The sequence below is a fragment of the Rhinopithecus roxellana genome, chromosome 8, assembly GCF_007565055.1.
Source record: "Rhinopithecus roxellana isolate Shanxi Qingling chromosome 8, ASM756505v1, whole genome shotgun sequence".
NCBI lineage: Eukaryota > Metazoa > Chordata > Mammalia > Primates > Cercopithecidae > Rhinopithecus > Rhinopithecus roxellana.
In genome coordinates this window covers 47,396,751-47,413,988 of record NC_044556.1, presented here as the reverse complement: position 1 = coordinate 47,413,988, position 17,238 = coordinate 47,396,751, and the positions used below count along the sequence as shown (strand labels likewise).

At 39.3% G+C, this 17,238-nt stretch overlaps 1 protein-coding gene across 3 annotated transcripts in view; it reads left to right on the top strand.

The window, feature by feature from the left end:
• The first annotated feature begins 268 nt into the window (after positions 1-268).
• The window catches only part of VPS45 (vacuolar protein sorting 45 homolog), an 81,681-nt gene continuing 64,711 nt past the window's right edge, over positions 269-17,238 (top strand). For 2 of the 3 annotated variants that reach the window (XM_010387282.2, XM_030936154.1), the window contains exons 1-9: positions 269-1,302; positions 1,990-2,124; positions 5,818-5,878; positions 11,004-11,083; positions 11,688-11,756; positions 11,866-12,003; positions 12,438-12,548; positions 16,434-16,568; positions 16,975-17,088. In XM_010387282.2, the coding sequence (XP_010385584.1) occupies positions 1,210-1,302; positions 1,990-2,124; positions 5,818-5,878; positions 11,004-11,083; positions 11,688-11,756; positions 11,866-12,003; positions 12,438-12,548; positions 16,434-16,568; positions 16,975-17,088 (936 nt within the window). In that variant the 5' untranslated portion in view covers positions 269-1,209. Of the gene's footprint in view, positions 1,303-1,969; positions 2,125-5,817; positions 5,879-11,003; positions 11,084-11,687; positions 11,757-11,865; positions 12,004-12,437; positions 12,549-16,433; positions 16,569-16,974; positions 17,089-17,238 lie in introns of all 3 variants that reach the window. The other variant, XM_010387283.2, reaches the window with a different exon arrangement.

The window sequence follows — 17,238 nt, the reverse complement described above, 5'->3', positions numbered from 1 at the left end:
ATTTTGGTGGAAATATTCATAAGCATTTTCAGTTACTGATTTCTAACAGTTGTTTCTTATTATCTTCCTGATTTTACAATTCCCCAAAGTAAAGGTGCGAAAAACAAACATCTACCCTCCTTTTCGACAAATGCCATGATAGAGGGGAGACTTGTGTGGTGTAAACACAAATTTAGACATTTGGAAGTTGATGGTTTTAAGATTCAATAAAAACTTGAGAGTTTTGGCTTCAAATCCCCACGCTAGTTTGTTTTAGTTCTACCGGATACATGTCCCCTACCCATTTCAAAGGACCCAGTCAACTCCGCTCTCGCCTGCAGTTTCAGCGTCGCGGGTGGCCAGCGCCCCGCCGGAGTTGGAGCTGGCAGAGTCCGATTGCTCAGAGCGCCGAGCCGGGGGCGGGGCAGGGGTACGCTTGCAGGTCCGATGGTACCGCGGGCTGCGAGCCCCCACGGCCGACCCGCGCTGCAGACCCTCCTGGAGAACCTCAGGCCTCTCCCCAAAAACATCCCTAAAAGGCGTTCCCTTTGTTCATTCATTCATGTTCAATTTCATATGCCCCTCTGTCTTGGGAAAACCAATTCGGGCCTCTGCAGCCTCAACACAGGGGCACTGTTCCCGCCTATTAATGACCCAGTGAAGCCGGGAAGACGAATCTCGACCACTGTTTCGCAAATACCGCGTGTGATTTATTAAATGCCGTCTCTCCGAGTCCCAAGTGGCCGGGAGCATTATGCCACCTCCCTTGCCCTCATCTCTCACTGCCATGCAAGAAAGCGTTAATGGCAAATAGGGACCAAGGTCACGCTCCGTCGTTCCTGCTTCCAAGCAAACCTTGTGCCAGGTTCCTCATTTCGCGAGGTTCCACTCTCTTGGGCTTCAGGCTGCGGCTGGGCCTCCAGGACCAAAGGGCAATAGGGGTCTGAGAGTCCGGGCCTCAGGCATCCGCAGGCCGCAGGTGGGTGGAGAATAGCGCCCGCGCGTGGCAACGGCCCAGGGCGTCTCAGCCGGATTTTTCCATCCCCAGGATAGGCTTCGTCCCCCGTACACTCCAGCGGAACTACAACTCCCAGCACCGTGGTTGCCCGGACTCCCGGAAGCTGAAGCCCGGCTGGGAGGAAGCAGCTGAGACCCCGCCAACAGACCTGGGGTTAATTTAGCCAGAAAAGGGGGCGGGAAGGGCTGTGGGATACTTGTCAATTCGCCGCCATGAACGTGGTTTTTGCTGTGAAGCAGTACATTTCCAAAATGATAGAGGACAGCGGGCCTGGTATGAAAGTACTTCTCATGGATAAAGAGACGGTGAGTTTGCTTTTGCTCAGCATTTGTGAAAGAACCCTCTCAACCTTACAATAGCGGGTCCCATTCCACAGTAGGATTTAGCATTTAATTATAGATATGAAAATAAGGGTCAGTTTGTGTTGAATTGAAAAGCTGTGTAAAGCTTACCCGGTGGGTTTTCAGTCTAAATGGCTCCAGCCACTGCCCAGAGACGACTACTACCCGAAACAATTTATTGGAATCAGAAATCCTTTTCTAAATGTCTCTGCCAATAAATCATTAATATGTTAGAGCACTTGCAAGACTTTGGGATGGGCCTACTGTTTCCACTCAACATTGCGTTTTAAAAGTAAAGCTGTTGGAGCTCAAGCTGAACTGACAGGTTATTTGTTGGCCACAGACCAGAAAACAAAATTCTTTAAGGTGATAGAAAAAAATATTTTTTGAAATTTATGGATTGTTCCAGTTCAAAGAGAGCATGTCTTTTGTTTGTTTTTTGTTTTTAACCTTGACGCTTCGGCTGAAAGGATAGAGCGTATTTTTCGTTCTTGTATGTTACCTACCTGTTTGGATGTTCAGTGAATGTTATTACGTATATTGCTATTTAAGTTATCCAGCTAAGTATTAATGAAAAAAAAGGCTTAGATATGCTACTTGTTTTTACTATTCTAGACTAGCATACTTTTAGTTAATCCTTTGTTTTTACAGACTGGCATAGTGAGTATGGTATACACACAGTCGGAGATTCTACAGAAAGAAGTGTACCTCTTTGAACGCATTGATTCTCAAAATCGAGAGATCATGAAACACTTGAAGGCAATTTGTTTTCTTCGACCTACAAAGGTACTGCATAAACTGAATTTCCATCTGCCCAGGCAGATGCAGAACACTCTGATCTGAAAGCATTAAGAAGGCAAAATAAATTTGTATTATAATTTGTGGCATCATAATTATCCTGGTTCATCAGTATTATAACCTTCATTTTCCTTGTTTTGTTTCCTTATTTCAGTTGACCCCTTACAGCCAATTCTTCCTTCAAGATGTCTTTTAGGTTCACAGCTATTCCCATTGCCACTAATGAACTACTCTTAACAGAGACCCACATTACTTTATTCCTGGATTGACCTCCGTATCTGTCTCATTGAACACCATCAACACTTAATTTCATATACAGCTATGAGTGTCTTGAATCTTTACCACTTTATTCACATTTATGCTCAGAAACCTCTGGTGGCTGGATGTTATTTCCATGATTAAATCTATATTTAGCCCAGCAGTTAAAGCCCTCCTTCGTTGGTTTGATCTGCCCATATGTATCCAGCCTTCCTATGTCCTAGGTCTGCTCCTCCTCTGTAGCCAGCTGGGCTACTGTTGGAAGGAGCAATTTTACATGCTCATTCCTGTTCACTGTTTGGTTTTTTTTCTTCCACTAATTAAAAGTTATTTGGCCATATGTCACTTTTTGTCCATCACTTTCTCAATCCAGCTTGAGGCTCTCCTTTAAAAATCCTTTCCCGGCCGGGCGCGGTGGCTCAAGCCTGTAATCCCAGCACTTTGGGAGGCCGAGACGGGCGGATCACGAGGTCAGGAGATCGAGACCATCCTGGCTAACACGGTGAAACCCCGTCTCTACTAAAAACTACAAAAAAAAAAAAAAACTAGCCGGGCGACGTGGCGGCGCCTGTAGTCCCAGCTACCCGGGAGGCTGAGGCAGGAGAATGGCGTGAACCCGGGAGGCGGAGCTTGCAGTGAGCTGAGATCCGGCCACTGCACTCCAGCCTGGGTGACAGAGCGAGACTCCGTCTCCAAAAAAACAACAACAAAAAAATCCTTTCCTATTTTAATACTTTTTTTTTTTGGAGTCTCCCTGTGTCGCCCAGGCTGGAGTGCAGTGGCGCAATCTCAGGCTCACTGCAAGCTCCACCTCCCGGGTTCACGCCATTCTCCTGCCTCAGCCTCCCGAGTTGCTGGGACTACGGGCGCCTGCCACCACGCCCGGCTAATTTTTTTTGTATTTTTAGTAGAGATGGAGTTTCACTGTGTTAGCCAGGATAGTCTCGATCTCGTGACTTCATGATCCGCCTGCCTCGGCCTCCCAAAGTGCTGGGATTGCAACCATGAGCCACCACGCCTGGCTGTTACACTTTGTTGATTCATATTCATGTTCTTCAACTCTAATGCATTTTATCATGCTTGTACATATGTGCTTTCCAAAATGCAAATTTGATCATGGCACTCCTGCTTGAAATCCTTATATGACTTCTCATTGCTTTTCTGATAAGGGCAAAACTCCTTAATTGTAGCCTTCAAGGTGCAGCATGGTCTGGTTTCTACCATTTCTCCAGCCTCATTTTGAACCATTCCCTTTTTGCACTCTGCACCTTAATCACCTTAATCTTTCAATCCACTATATTCCCCTTGTTCTGTCATGCCACAGGACCTTTGCATAGGCTTCTTCTGTCTGGAACTTCACTTCAAGTAACCCTTCCCTGGTTTTGCTGACCAGGTCAAACCTGCCCCTTGTGTGCATTTACAACACCATCTTTATCTCCCTATTGTGTGTCATGGTTTGAACTTTTATATGGTTTGGGTGATTACCAGCAGTAATCCATGAAGACAGATATGATATCTGTTTTTTCTCACCCTATATTCCCAATGCCTGTCACACAGTGGATACTCAATAAATAGTTGCTGAATTAATGAATACATGCTGTGTTATAATAGTTTCCAATTGTTTCATATTTGTAGCTCTTAGTCATGATATTTTGGTTCAAGAGGTACCTTAGAGATCATCTAGTTCATTTCCTAATTTTTTTATTAGAGAAACTCTTTGACTGCTATGTACTGTCTCTCAAACTCTTTTAAGAATCTTTCCTTTTGGCCGGGCACGGTGGCTCACACCTGTAATCCTAGCACTTTGGGACGCTGAGGCAGGCAGATCACGCTGTCAGGAGATTGAGACCATCCTGGCCAACATGGTGAAACCCCATCTCTACTGAAAACACACACACACACACAAACAATTAGCTAGGCGTGGTGGCAGGCGTCTGTAGTCCCAGCTACTAGGGAGGCTGAGGCAGGAGAATCGCTTGAACCAGGGAGTTGGAGGTTGCAGTGAGCTGAGATCACGTCACTGTAGTCCAGCCTGGCGACAGAGCAAGATTCCGTCTCAAAAAAATAATAATAGTAATAATCTTTCCTTTTTCTTTTTATTATTTTATATATTCTCTTATCTTTTGTCTTTTTCCACATTGTCTGAACTTTTAGGAATCTTTTAATTCACTTTGTTATTTTTGCCTAGCGTATTACGAGGAAGTAATTGAGGTTTAAAAGATTATTTAAATTTTTTTCTTAAGATTATATGATAAAGTTAATTTGAATGCATTTTTAAATCTAAATGACAATTTTTAAAACCTTTTCCCCATTAATAAGCAGTATACATTGCTTACTTTTTTTTTTTAATCTGTGAAGAAAGGTGATTTTTAAAACAAATTACTAAATATGTTTAGGGAACAATTTATATTGAAATTTAACCAGGTATTATAGTATCAAAAATCAATAAAACCTGCATTATAATCTTATGTAATCGGAATTCTTATATTTTGACCATATAAAAATCAATGTTTTTGTTTTAAACTTTTATACTTTATTTTAAATTAATGTAATTATAGAAAGATCTTAGCCTGCTACTTGCAAATACTTCACAAACATTGTAGTTGTGCAGAGTCTTACATCCCAATAAATTAAAAGCCAAAGTGAATATAATTAGCTATATTTTCTCTTGAATGTTAATTTCTAAAGGAATAGACACATTTGATGTTCTATGTAAGAATTTTGATCAGGCCAGGCGCAGTGGCTCACACCTGTAATCCTAGCACTTGGGAGGCCAAGCCGGTGGATCAGTTGAGGTCAGGAGTTCAAGACCAGCCTGGCCAATATGGTGAAACCCTGTGTCTACTAAAATTACAAAAAAATTAGCTGGGTGTGGTGGCACAAACCTGTAATCCCAGCTACTTGGGAGGCTGAGACAGGAGAATTGCTTGAACCCGGGAGACGGAGGTTGCAGTGAGCCGAGATTGTGCCATTGCCCTCCAGCCTGGGCGACAGAGTGAGACCTCATCTCAAAAAAAAAAAAAGAATTTTGAGCAAATGAATACAATTTATAGACAAACAGCTCGATGTGAGTTTGCAGAATTATAATCAATTTTATGTTGTATTTCAACATCTGTGTCCTTTATATTCTTTATCTTAATTTGACCAAAATGCAGTTGGTTAATATTTAATATTATACACATACTATTAAATAATACATGATTTCTGATCATTGTATTTATCTTTCTTGTCTCCAGCCCTTACCCACCAACATGTGCACAAAATTTATCTGTCTCCAGCCCTTATCTACCAACATATACACACTTAACCTAGACTTCAATATGCAATAGATGCAGTAAATAAACAAATCAATGGGTAATGCTTATTACTTTTTTCCTTAAACAACTCTCCTCATATTTTGTTCACTTGTTCTTCATTTTCTAGGAGAATGTGGATTATATGATTCAGGAGCTCCGAAGACCCAAATACACTATATATTTCGTTTGTAAGTATATTAGTTCACTTTTTCAAACTCATGACAACATCCCAGTTAGTGTGTTTCATTGAGCCCTTTATGTCACCAATAAGTTCATTGAATCTGTCACTATAAAGGTCTCGTTTATTTAACGTCCTTCCAAAGTATTAAAAATCTTTTGACCTGCCGGGCGCGGTGGCTCAAGCCTGTAATCCCAGCACTTTGGGAGGCCAAGGTGGGCGGATCACTGAGGTCAGGAGTTTGAGACCAGCCTGACCAACATGGTGAAACCCCATCTCTACTAAAAATACAAAATTAGCTGGGCATGGTGGTGCATGCCTATAATCCCAGCTACTTGGGAGGCTGAGGCAGGAGAATCGCTTGAACTGGAGAGGCAGAGATTGCAGTGAGCCGAGATCGTGCCATTGCACTCCAGCCTGGGCAACAAGAGCGAAACTCCGTCTCAAAAAAAAAAAAAAAAAAAAATCTTTTGACCAATATTCTGTTTCAGAGGGCTAAATGTGATTTCCATTCATCTTTGATTGCTTAAATTAAAAATTTTACATTTTACTTTGCCTTTCAAGATGCTTTGTAAGTCAAAAGTTGTAAGTAGACAAATTTCACATCTCACCCCTGCCAAAAAAAAAAAAGTATATACTTATCCCTATTTTACACTTAGGAATTGAGGCATGGAAGCTGATTTATTTTTTGAAGTGGGAAGGTAATACTTGAGTTTGTTGGAAAAGCAGAGATTTACTTTACATACCAGATAAAAGCCTTTCACTTCTCTTTGTTACTATATTTAATGCATTGAAAGTATAAATCATCAGGTAGTGATCTCTTATGTGCACAACTTTCTTGGGGTGGGGGTTAGGTAGGGGAGGTCTGGAAATAAACTAGGTTTGTATTTACTATACAATTTACATGGATTTTTTTTGATCCAATACATTTGGCTGTGGAAGTTACATCCATTCTCCTCTAGATGTCATTATTGATCTTTATGTTAATAGTATTAGTGTAGTCTGTTTGGTAACATTTCCAAAACCAAGGACTAGATTTAACAGTAAGTAGGGCATTTGAGAAGTTTTAAAGCTTACTTAAAGGTATTAGAGTTTTAGGGTTTAGACTACAGTCTAAGACATATGTACTTTCTTCAGCGTATACTACTTAAATGGAATAATGATACAAAAAATTAACATTTGTGAAAATACTATATATAAGAGCTCTCTCATATTTTATTTCATTCAGTTCTGTGTAGAACTGAAATGTTATATAAAGCTTGTCCAGTGGGTTTTCAGTGCACAATGCCCCAAGAGGTAAAAATAGGCAATTTTATTAATCTGTGGCATCTTAATTTTTGTTGGTTTTTGTCTGTTTTTGGCTAATAGTCACAGGTTTTCCTTTTAAAATTAAACTTTCTATTTTGAAGTAATTGTAGATTTGTGTGCAGCTGTAAAAAAAAAAAAAAAAAAAAAAAATGATCCTAGATACCCTTTACCCAGCTTCCCCCATGTGGTATCTTACATGACGATAGTACAATATCACAACCAAGATGTTAACACTGATACAGTCAGGATACAGAACATTTTCATCTCTATAAGGATCCCTTATATTGCCCTTTTGTTAGCTTATATGGACTTCTCTCCCATGCCAACCCCCTCATTAACCCTGGTAACCACTAATATTTTCTCCATTTTATATTTTGTCATTCGAAGAATGTTCTATAAATGAAATCATACAGTATAAAACCTTTTGGGAATGACTTTTTTTACTCAGCATAATTCTCTGGAGAGTCATCCAGGCTGGTATGTGTGTATGTGTGTGTGTGTGTGTGTGTGTGTGTGTGTGTGTGTGTGTGCTTTTTTGTTTTTTTGTCTGAGAAGGAGTCTTGCTTTGTCACCCAGGCTGGAGTGCAGTGTCACCATCTCAACTCACTGCAACCTCCACCTCGCGGGTTCAAACAATTCTCCAACCTCAGCCTCCTGAGTAGCTAGGATTACAGATGCACACCACCACGCCCAGCTAATTTTTGTATTTTTTTTAGTAGAGACAGGGTTTCACCATGTTGGTTGGCCAGGCTGGTCTGAAACTCCTGACCTTGGGTGATCCACCTGCTTCAGCCTCCCAAAGTACTGGGATTACAGGCATGAGCCACCAGACCTCGCCTGTTGTGTGTATTAGTAGTTCATTCCTCCTTTGAGCTGGAGTTGCAAAAAAAAAATTTTTTTTAATTTAAAAATAGTTCATTTCTTTTTATTCCTGAGTAGTATTCCATGGTATAAATGTACCACAGTTTGTTTAACTATACACTATTGAAGGACATATGACTTGTTTCTACTTTTGACTATTACAAATAAAGCTGCTATAAATATCTGTGTACAGATTTTTATGTGAAAGTTAAGTCTTCATTCTCTGGAATAAATAACCCCCAGGAGTGCAATTGCTGAGTCATATGGTAATTGCATATTTTCTGTATTAAGAAACTGCCAATGTTTTCCTTAGTGTCTATACCATATTACATTTTCACTAGCAATGCATGGGTGAGCCAGTTTCTTTGCGTCCTTGGGAGCATTTGGTGTTGTCTTTATTTTGTATTTTAGCCATTTGCATAGGTGTGTAGTTATTCTGGTATTTTTAGTATGATCACAAGCTAGATCTCTGATATATTTGTGTATATATATACACATACATGTATACATATATAAATATATATAAATCACATATACATATATAGGTATATATGTACATATATCCCCTGTGCTGCCAAGTTTAAGTAGACATATATAATAACAGAATTACTCTTTTGCTGAATTTCTTGGCTAAAAATTGAATTGGTCATGAGGTGAAAGACTCCTTTTTCCTCTAAACAGTTCTTTGTAGCAGTTGGCATTAATAATGGTTAATCTAGTGTTTACTCTTCTGGTTCTAAAAATTGTTTGATTTGGGCTGTAAATCTATGAAGCAGAAGAAAAAAATTGTATTAGCACCACAGCCTATGAAAAGTAGACTTCAGATTTCTTGGATGGCATAATCAATTTCAGAATTTTATTTGATTGACATAAACTAAAATGAATTTGTATGTAGTGATTTTATTCATTACTAACTTGCAGCACAATTTATATCAGTACTAAGCTAGCTTGTTCATCTCTCTTTTATACTTTTTTAAAAATATTTTTATGTTACTAAATCTCTTGTGTAATAGGCCCCTCTCTTTATTTAAAAAAAGTTTTGTTACGGAACATTCATTCATTTATTCATTTATTTGAGGTGGAGTCTCGCTCTGTCGCCAGGCTGGAGTGCAGTGGCACAATCTCATCTCACTGCAACCTCCACCTCCTGGGTTCAAATGATCCTCCTGCCTCAGCCTCCCAAGTAGCTGGGATTACAGGCCCATGGCACCATGCCTAGCTAATTTTTGTATTTTTAGGCGAGTCGCAGTTTCACTGTGTTGGCTAAGCTGATCTCAAACTCCTGGCCTCAAGTGCGATCTGCCCACCGTTGCCTCCCAAAGTGATGGGATTACAGGTGTGAGCCACCGCACCAAACTTTTAAAGACATACAAAAGTAGAATAGTATCATAAGTCCCAATGTACCTATCAGCTGATTTCAACAGTTATTGAGCCTCACCCAATCTTGTTTTAGCTATACTGTCACCTACTCCCCCACCAATATTATTTTAAAGCAAATCTAAGACATTACATAATTTTATCCATAAGTGTTTCAGTATGCATCTCTAAAAGATAAGGACTCATTTTTTAAAAAACACATTTCCATTATTACATCTAGATTAAAAATGAAAAATAATTATTTTTTTCTTTTTTTTTTTTTTGAGACAGAGTCTCCCTCTGTCACCCAGACAGAGTGTAGTGGCATGATCTCGGCTCACTGTAAACTCAACTTCCCAGGTTCAAGTGATGTTACCCAGGCTGGTCTTGAACTCTTAGTACTATTTTCAAATAACCATTCAGCGTTCAAATTTAAAATTGTCTCATTTTTTTTTTTTTTTTTACAGTTTTTTTAAATCAGGATCAAAGTAAGGTTCACACATTACTGTTGGTTGATATGTTAAGTTTCTTAATCTTCTGTATAGGTCTTCCCACCCTGCGCCTGCTGCCCCATGCAATTTATTTATTGAAGAAACTGTTAAGTTTTCCATAGTCTGGATCTTGCTGACTGCATCCCCATGGGGTAGTTTAACATGTTCCTTGAAGTTTAAAATACTCCTCTATCTTCTGGTTCCTGTAAATTCATAGGTGAATACAGAACCTTAATTAGGTTAAGATTCGATTTCTTCTTGGCAAGAATACTTTATAGGTGGTATTGTGTACTTTCATTGGCTATTTATTCTTTTGATATTAGCAGCTGCTGATGCTCAATGCCTGGGTCCATTCAATTGATTCATTAGGGGTTAGAAAAAATGATGATATTCTAATTCTTTCATTAACATTCATTAGTTATTGTTGAGCCAGAATATTTTCACAAAGAAAAATTTTCCCTCATCTATTTGGTTGCCTGGTAGTACAGTTTATATATAAAACACAGGATGAAAGTTTACTTCTTTCTCCTTATTCGCTATTTTCACTAAAATGACTTGGTTCCCTAGTATTCTCATTCTCCAATCCCTCCGATGGTGGTTCTTTTTTTTTTTTTTTGAGACAGAGTCTCGCTCTGTCGCCCAGGCTGGAGTGCAGTGGCCTGATCTGGGCTCACTGCAAGCTCCGCCTACCGGGTTCACACCATTCTCCTGCCTCAGCCTCCTGAGTAGCTGGGGCTGCTACAGGTGCCTGCCACCACACCAGGCTAATTTTTTTTTTTTTTAATTTTTAGTAGAGACGGGGTTTCACCGTGTTAGCCAGGATGGTCTCCATTTCCTGACCTCATGATCTGGCTGCCTCAGCCTCCAAAGTGCTGGGATTACAGGCATGAGCCACTGCGCCCGGCCGGCAGTCCTTTTAATATATATATATATATATATATATATATATATATATATATATATATATATAAAATTATGAATTTGTGGATTAAATATATTTGTGCTACCCATTCCAGTTTGAAGGTCACTTATTCATTAGGCTTTAACTATCAGGCCCTTTTACATATAGTTGCAGCAGAAATTATCTCCTTTGAGTCAACCCCAACTCGTATGTTTCAGATTTCAGTAATGTGATCAGCAAGAGTGATGTGAAGTCATTGGCTGAAGCTGATGAACAGGAAGTTGTGGCTGAGGTTCAGGTAAACATATTGGTTCTGTGACACATCTCATATGTTGGCCCTTTTTAAATATTTGAGTCTAAAAATAAAAAATAAGGAAAGGTCTGTCTCAAAAGAAGTTTTTTTATGAACACTTAAATATGTTTATCACATAAGTGAGGAATATTGTTTTCAGAGGCAGCAGATAAACTAGTTTTGAATTTTTCAGAAGGATGTGATAGGTGATAAATGAATAAAAAGAATGACCTGTTTTAAATTATATTCTCTCTCATGACAACACATTGGACAGCAAAGTTCTTTTTTATCTGAGTAGAACATTGTATCTCCTATTAGCAGTATTTTATTTTTACTAATTTATAAGTATGCATAGAGGTCTCCAGAAATATAATGTATATACCTTTACAACTTTTATTTTTTAGATTTATTGTTATTGCTACTGTTTTGTAATTATTTTAATTCTAACACTTTGACCGTTGTTACTCAATTATTAATTGAACAATTTTGTGTCTCTTTACACCTGTATTTCACCGAGTTTGGTTATATCATATTATATCACATATGACAATATTACTGCTTGATACAATTGAAGTTTATGAAATGACTATCCTTGGTGCTTTATTTGCAGGAATTTTATGGTGATTACATTGCTGTGAACCCACATTTGTTTTCCCTCAATATTTTGGGTTGCTGTCAGGTATGGAAGGAAAGGTTTAATTTACCAGTCAAGAGTTAATTCAGCAAATAATTAGACCTGTAAGAGAAATTTCAAATATTTTTTCTGAATATATGTTTTTAACAAAAAGGGTCGAAATTGGGATCCAGCCCAGCTATCTAGAACAACTCAAGGGCTTACAGCTCTCCTTTTATCTCTGAAGAAGTGTCCCATGATTCGTTATCAGCTCTCATCAGAGGCAGCAAAGAGACTTGCAGAGTGCGTTAAGGTATGGCATTACCTATTCCTGGTTCCAAAACATAACGGCCATTCATTTCTCTATCATTTCAAAACCTAAAGGAATATTTTATTTACAACCAAGGACATGATTGTATGTTAGGTTTCCAAGCAAAGAGGTAGGTATATGTAATTTAAAACAAAAAGCAACATTTAGAGCTAAGATTCTTAGGTTTAACCCAAGAAACATACACAAGCTGTTTAACTCTTTTTTGGTCCAGTTAAACCACTTATAAAACAGGGTTTCAAATCCTAACCTCTTAAATAGTATGCTACTCAACTTTGTGAGACTTTTGAATCCTTCATATGGAAGATCTGTGCGGGTGCAAAGAACTATTGTTAAATGTAGCGTTTATTAATTTCCTATTTATATCATCTCTGTGTGTAACTAGTTGGTTGCACAAACCATCTTTCTTTCTCCCACAGCAAGTCATAACTAAAGAATATGAACTGTTTGAATTCCGTCGGACAGAGGTTCCTCCATTGCTCCTTATTTTAGATCGTTGTGATGATGCCATCACCCCATTGCTAAACCAGGTACAAAACCCTTTCTTGGCATAATAGGAGGATGATTTCAAGTGATATTCATCAAAATACAGATATGGAAATAAAAGCATGGTCCACTTATTTGCCTCCTTATTTTTAGCTATTCTTGGTTTTGCTTTGTATTTCCCGGTGTTTTGGTATCGTGATCCTTCCATCCACTGTCATCATTAACTCTTCTGCCTCATCCCTCCTATACCTTTCTGTCAGTACCTCCATGCCTAATCAAGACAGCTTCTTAATTCTGTAGATTCTATTTTCCAGTGTTTCCTTCTGTCTCCTCATTTCCATTCTTACAGCCATTGCCTTGGTCTAGACCCTGATCTCTTGCAAGAATATTGAAATAGTCATCTACTTGATTCCCTACTTTTTATTTCTTCTCACTCTAAATGTTCCACAAATACAATGAATACTTTTCCTAAAGCACAGCTCTATCTTATTACTCTTGGCTTAAAAACCTTCATTGGTTCCCATTTGCCTACTAGGTTAAAAAACTCCTGAACTTGGCATCCAAGAGCCTTCACAATGTGGGCTAAACCTCTTATAAAACCTGGAGCTCACTACTTACGTAGATAATGCCACATGGTTTCCTGCCAGCATGCTTTTACTGTGACTGCTTTCTAAACTCTAGAATGTTTGGAGTACCTTCTCTTCCCATCTTCACCTATCAAAATACTGCTGTTAAAACCACTCAATCTGGCCAGGCATGGTGGATTATTCCTGTAATTCCAGCACTTTGGGAGGCTAAGGTGGCTGGATCACCTGAGGTCAAGAGTTCAAGACCAGCCTGGCCAACGTGGTGAAGCCCTGACTCTACTAAAACTGCAAAAAAAATTAGCTGGGTGTGGTTGCACACACCTGTAGTCCCAGCTACTTGGGAGGCTGAGGCAGGAGAATCGTTTGAACCCGGGAGGCGAAGGTTGCAGTAAGCTGAGATCATTCCACTGTACTCCAGCCTGGGCAACAGAGCGAGACTCTGTCTCCAAAAATAAATAAATAAATACAATGATTTATATGAATAATAGCAAAGAATAAAAAAAAAAAAGAACCGGGCACGGTGACTCACACCTGTAGTCCCAGCACTTTGGGAGGCCGAGGTGGGTAGATCACCTGAGGTCAGGAGTTCGAGACCAGCCCGTCTAACATCATGAAACCCTGTCTCTACTAAAAATAGAAAATAATTAGCTGGACGTGGTAGCAGGCGCCTGTAATCCCAGCTACTCGGGATGCTGAAGCAGGAGAATCACTTGAACCTGGGAGGCAGAGGTTGCAACGAGCCGAGATCACACCACTGTCCTCCAGCCTGGGCAACAAGAGCGAAACTCTTGTCTCAAAAAAACACTCAAAAGCCATCTCCAACATCCAGCCATGCTTCAACATCTCCTTGAAGCCTGTATTCTTTCAGTCAGATATTGTTCTTACCTCCTGAAAATTCCTGTAGACCTGTAGACCTTTGTGTCTCTCTCATGTCTCATGCTGTACTTGCCATGTTGTAGCTTTGGTTGTTTACACCGTCTCCTACGTTACATATTTCTTCAAGGCAGACTGAGTCTCACCAGTGTTTTTTCTCCTGCAAGCATAAGAACAGTGCACATAGTAGGTGCTCTATCAATAGTGATTTTATATATATGTATGTATGTATGTGTGTATTGAGACAGAGTCTCTCTTTGTCACCCAGGTTGGCGTGATCTCAACTCACTGCAACCTCCACTTCCCAGGTTCAAGCAATTCTCATGCCCCAGCCTCCTGAGTAGTTGGGATTAGAGGCGTACACCACCATACCTGGCTAATTTTTGTATTAAATATTTTTAGTACAGACAGGGTTTCGCCATATTGGCCAGGCTGGTCTCAAATTCCTGACTTCAAGTGATCTGCCCGACTCGGCCTCCCAAAGTGCCAAGATGACAGGCGTGAGCCACCGCGCCTGGCTGTGACTTTGTATTTATGGAGAAAGGCACAATCTATGTTTCAGTTTCTTCCCAGCTTATACTAATGTCAATGCTAAGGGAAATCTGTGGAGTGAAACTTCTCTGTAGTATAAAATAGCCTTATATTCCTAAATTCAGACTAATATATGTTTACCAAAGAAACTTTTGATAATATCAAAAAGTGGAAAGAAAATTAATTGCTTATTATTCTGTCTTGCAAAGAAAAGCAACTATTTATCCCACAGATTTCACTGGGGACTTGTTTTGTGCCACGTACTTAACTAAGTACTAGAGATAAAAGGTTAAAAGTTATAATTTCTGCCCTCAAAGAGCCCATGGTCCAATGATGAGAGAAGTAAACATAATTTTAATTATAGAGTAAGTGCTAGAAGCATGCACAAGAAGCTATCCATAAAAGCATAAAACATTTTGTTGCACTTTTTTTTTTTTTTTTTTGAGACAGAGTTTTGCTCTTACTGCCCAGGCTGGAGTGGAATGGTGTGATCTTGGCTCACTGCAACCTCCACCTCCCAGGTTCAAGCAATTCCCTGCCTCAGCCTCCCAAGTAGATGGGATTACAGGCATGCACCACCACGCTCAGCTAATTTTGTATTTTTGGCCGGGCGCGGTGGCTCAAGGCTGTAATCCCAGCACTTTGGGAGGCCGAGACGGGCGGATCACAAGGTCAGGAGATCGAGACCATCCTGGCTAACACGGTGAAACCCTGTCTCTACTAAAAAAAAAATACAAAAAACTAGCCAGGCGTGGTGATGGGCGCCTGTAGTCCCAGCTACTCGGGAGGCTGAGGCAGGAGAATAGCGGGAACCCGGGAGGCGGAGCTTGCAGTGAACTGAGATCCGGCCACTGCACTCCAGCCTGGGCGACAGAGCGAGACTCTGTCTCAAAAAAAAAAAAAAAAAAATTGTATTTTTAGTAGAGATGGGGTTTCACCACGTTGGTCAGACCGGTCTCGAACTCCCGACCTCAAGTGATCCACCCACCTCAGCCTCCCAAAATGCTGGGATTACAGGCATGAGCCACCATGCCTGGCCTTGTTGTATTTATTTTAAGTGCTCTAATGGAACTTGCTTTTTCAGGAATTCCTTTGGCAAATCTTTTAGGAAGTAAGTACCTTCTTTTATAACCTTCTAAATTATTTGTTAATAAATCTAGTTTTCTTAAGATAAAATATGTATATAAACTTTTCTAGCATTTAGATTCTAGATGCAGAAGGGAACATGCTAGAAAATACTTCATTTTGTCTAACAGACCTATGACTGAAAGTAATCTATTCTCCATAAATGGTGAAAAGGGAAAGTTTGGAGATTTCTCGTTTCCAGTTTTACCAAATAAATTCACATTTTGTGAGACTGGAAACCAGTCCTTCCTCACAACTCCCATTAGGTAAAGATATAAAATAAAATGGATTCAGAGGTAAGTTTCTGAATCTCCCAGTGTTTTGATCAACTCACAAGGTTTTTCTGATAATATTAGTGTTCCCAGGATAAATATAGTACCACTTAGGTCTGCAAGAACACACTTCTCATGCTGCAGAAAACCACAGAAGCATACAGGAAATGGTACAGCTTGTAACTGCAGTACCAATATAGCTCTATCTGTGAAGCCAAAAATATACCCTTAATTCACAGGCAAAAAATTGGAGCTAATGATAGCTCTAATTTGTTGTCTTTCTATCAAGAATATTAATCTTGCTGCCCTTTTTCCAAAAATGTGAAATCTAAAAGTATTTTGACTTTTTTTCAGTGTTTAATCAATTAAAATGACAATCTTAATGCTTATGATAGCACAAAGTATTAGTAAAATTTAACTAGAGAATCTTCATGTAAAGAAGACTAGTTAAAGAATGTTATCAGTTTTTATTTGTTTTCCTGAATGTTTACTATTTCCATATTTTGTCAGTTACCATTTTTTTTCATAATTCTTTATTTAGTGGACATATCAGGCCATGGTCCATGAACTACTAGGCATAAACAACAATCGGATTGATCTTTCCAGAGTGCCGGGGATCAGTAAAGACTTAAGAGAGGTGGTCCTATCTGCTGAAAATGATGAATTCTATGCTAATGTAGGTGGTTTAAATTTTTTTTAATTCTCTTTAGTTGTTTTTATGTAAGAAGATTAATATTGGCTTGTTAGTATGGGGGCAGGCATGGGATTTCATGTGAAAGGATGATAGAGGCATCCTGTGCATAAACTGCCTCTCAAGGGAAGGCCGAAGATTTGGATTCTGACCCTTTACTAGTAGTTTTTTCATAGAGATCACGTAGTTATTTACTTCTCTCCCCTCCAGTAGCTGTTTGTGAGAATAGTAATGCTATTCATCACCAGTGTCCCAGCTAATGTCCAAATTTGGTAATTAAAATGGAATTTCCCTGCCCTTCAATTCTGTGTTCCAAATTCTTTTTCACTGCTTTTAAATTTTCTGAAAGTCAGACTAGTTGATGATGTGCTTCCACCTTTCTTTTTCACAGAATATGTACCTGAACTTTGCTGAGATTGGTAGCAATATAAAGAATCTCATGGAAGATTTTCAGAAGAAGAAACCAAAAGAACAGCAAAAACTAGAATCAATAGCAGACATGAAGGTAAATTGAGCATGTACATGAATGACTAACGTGAGAGTTTGAAACTATTCATGTAAGCAACACTTTTGGAATCTTCTGGGTCTGATTTCTACCTTGATTGATTTTATTTGTTTGAGGCTTATTTTCTGTAATGTCTTTAAACAATATAGC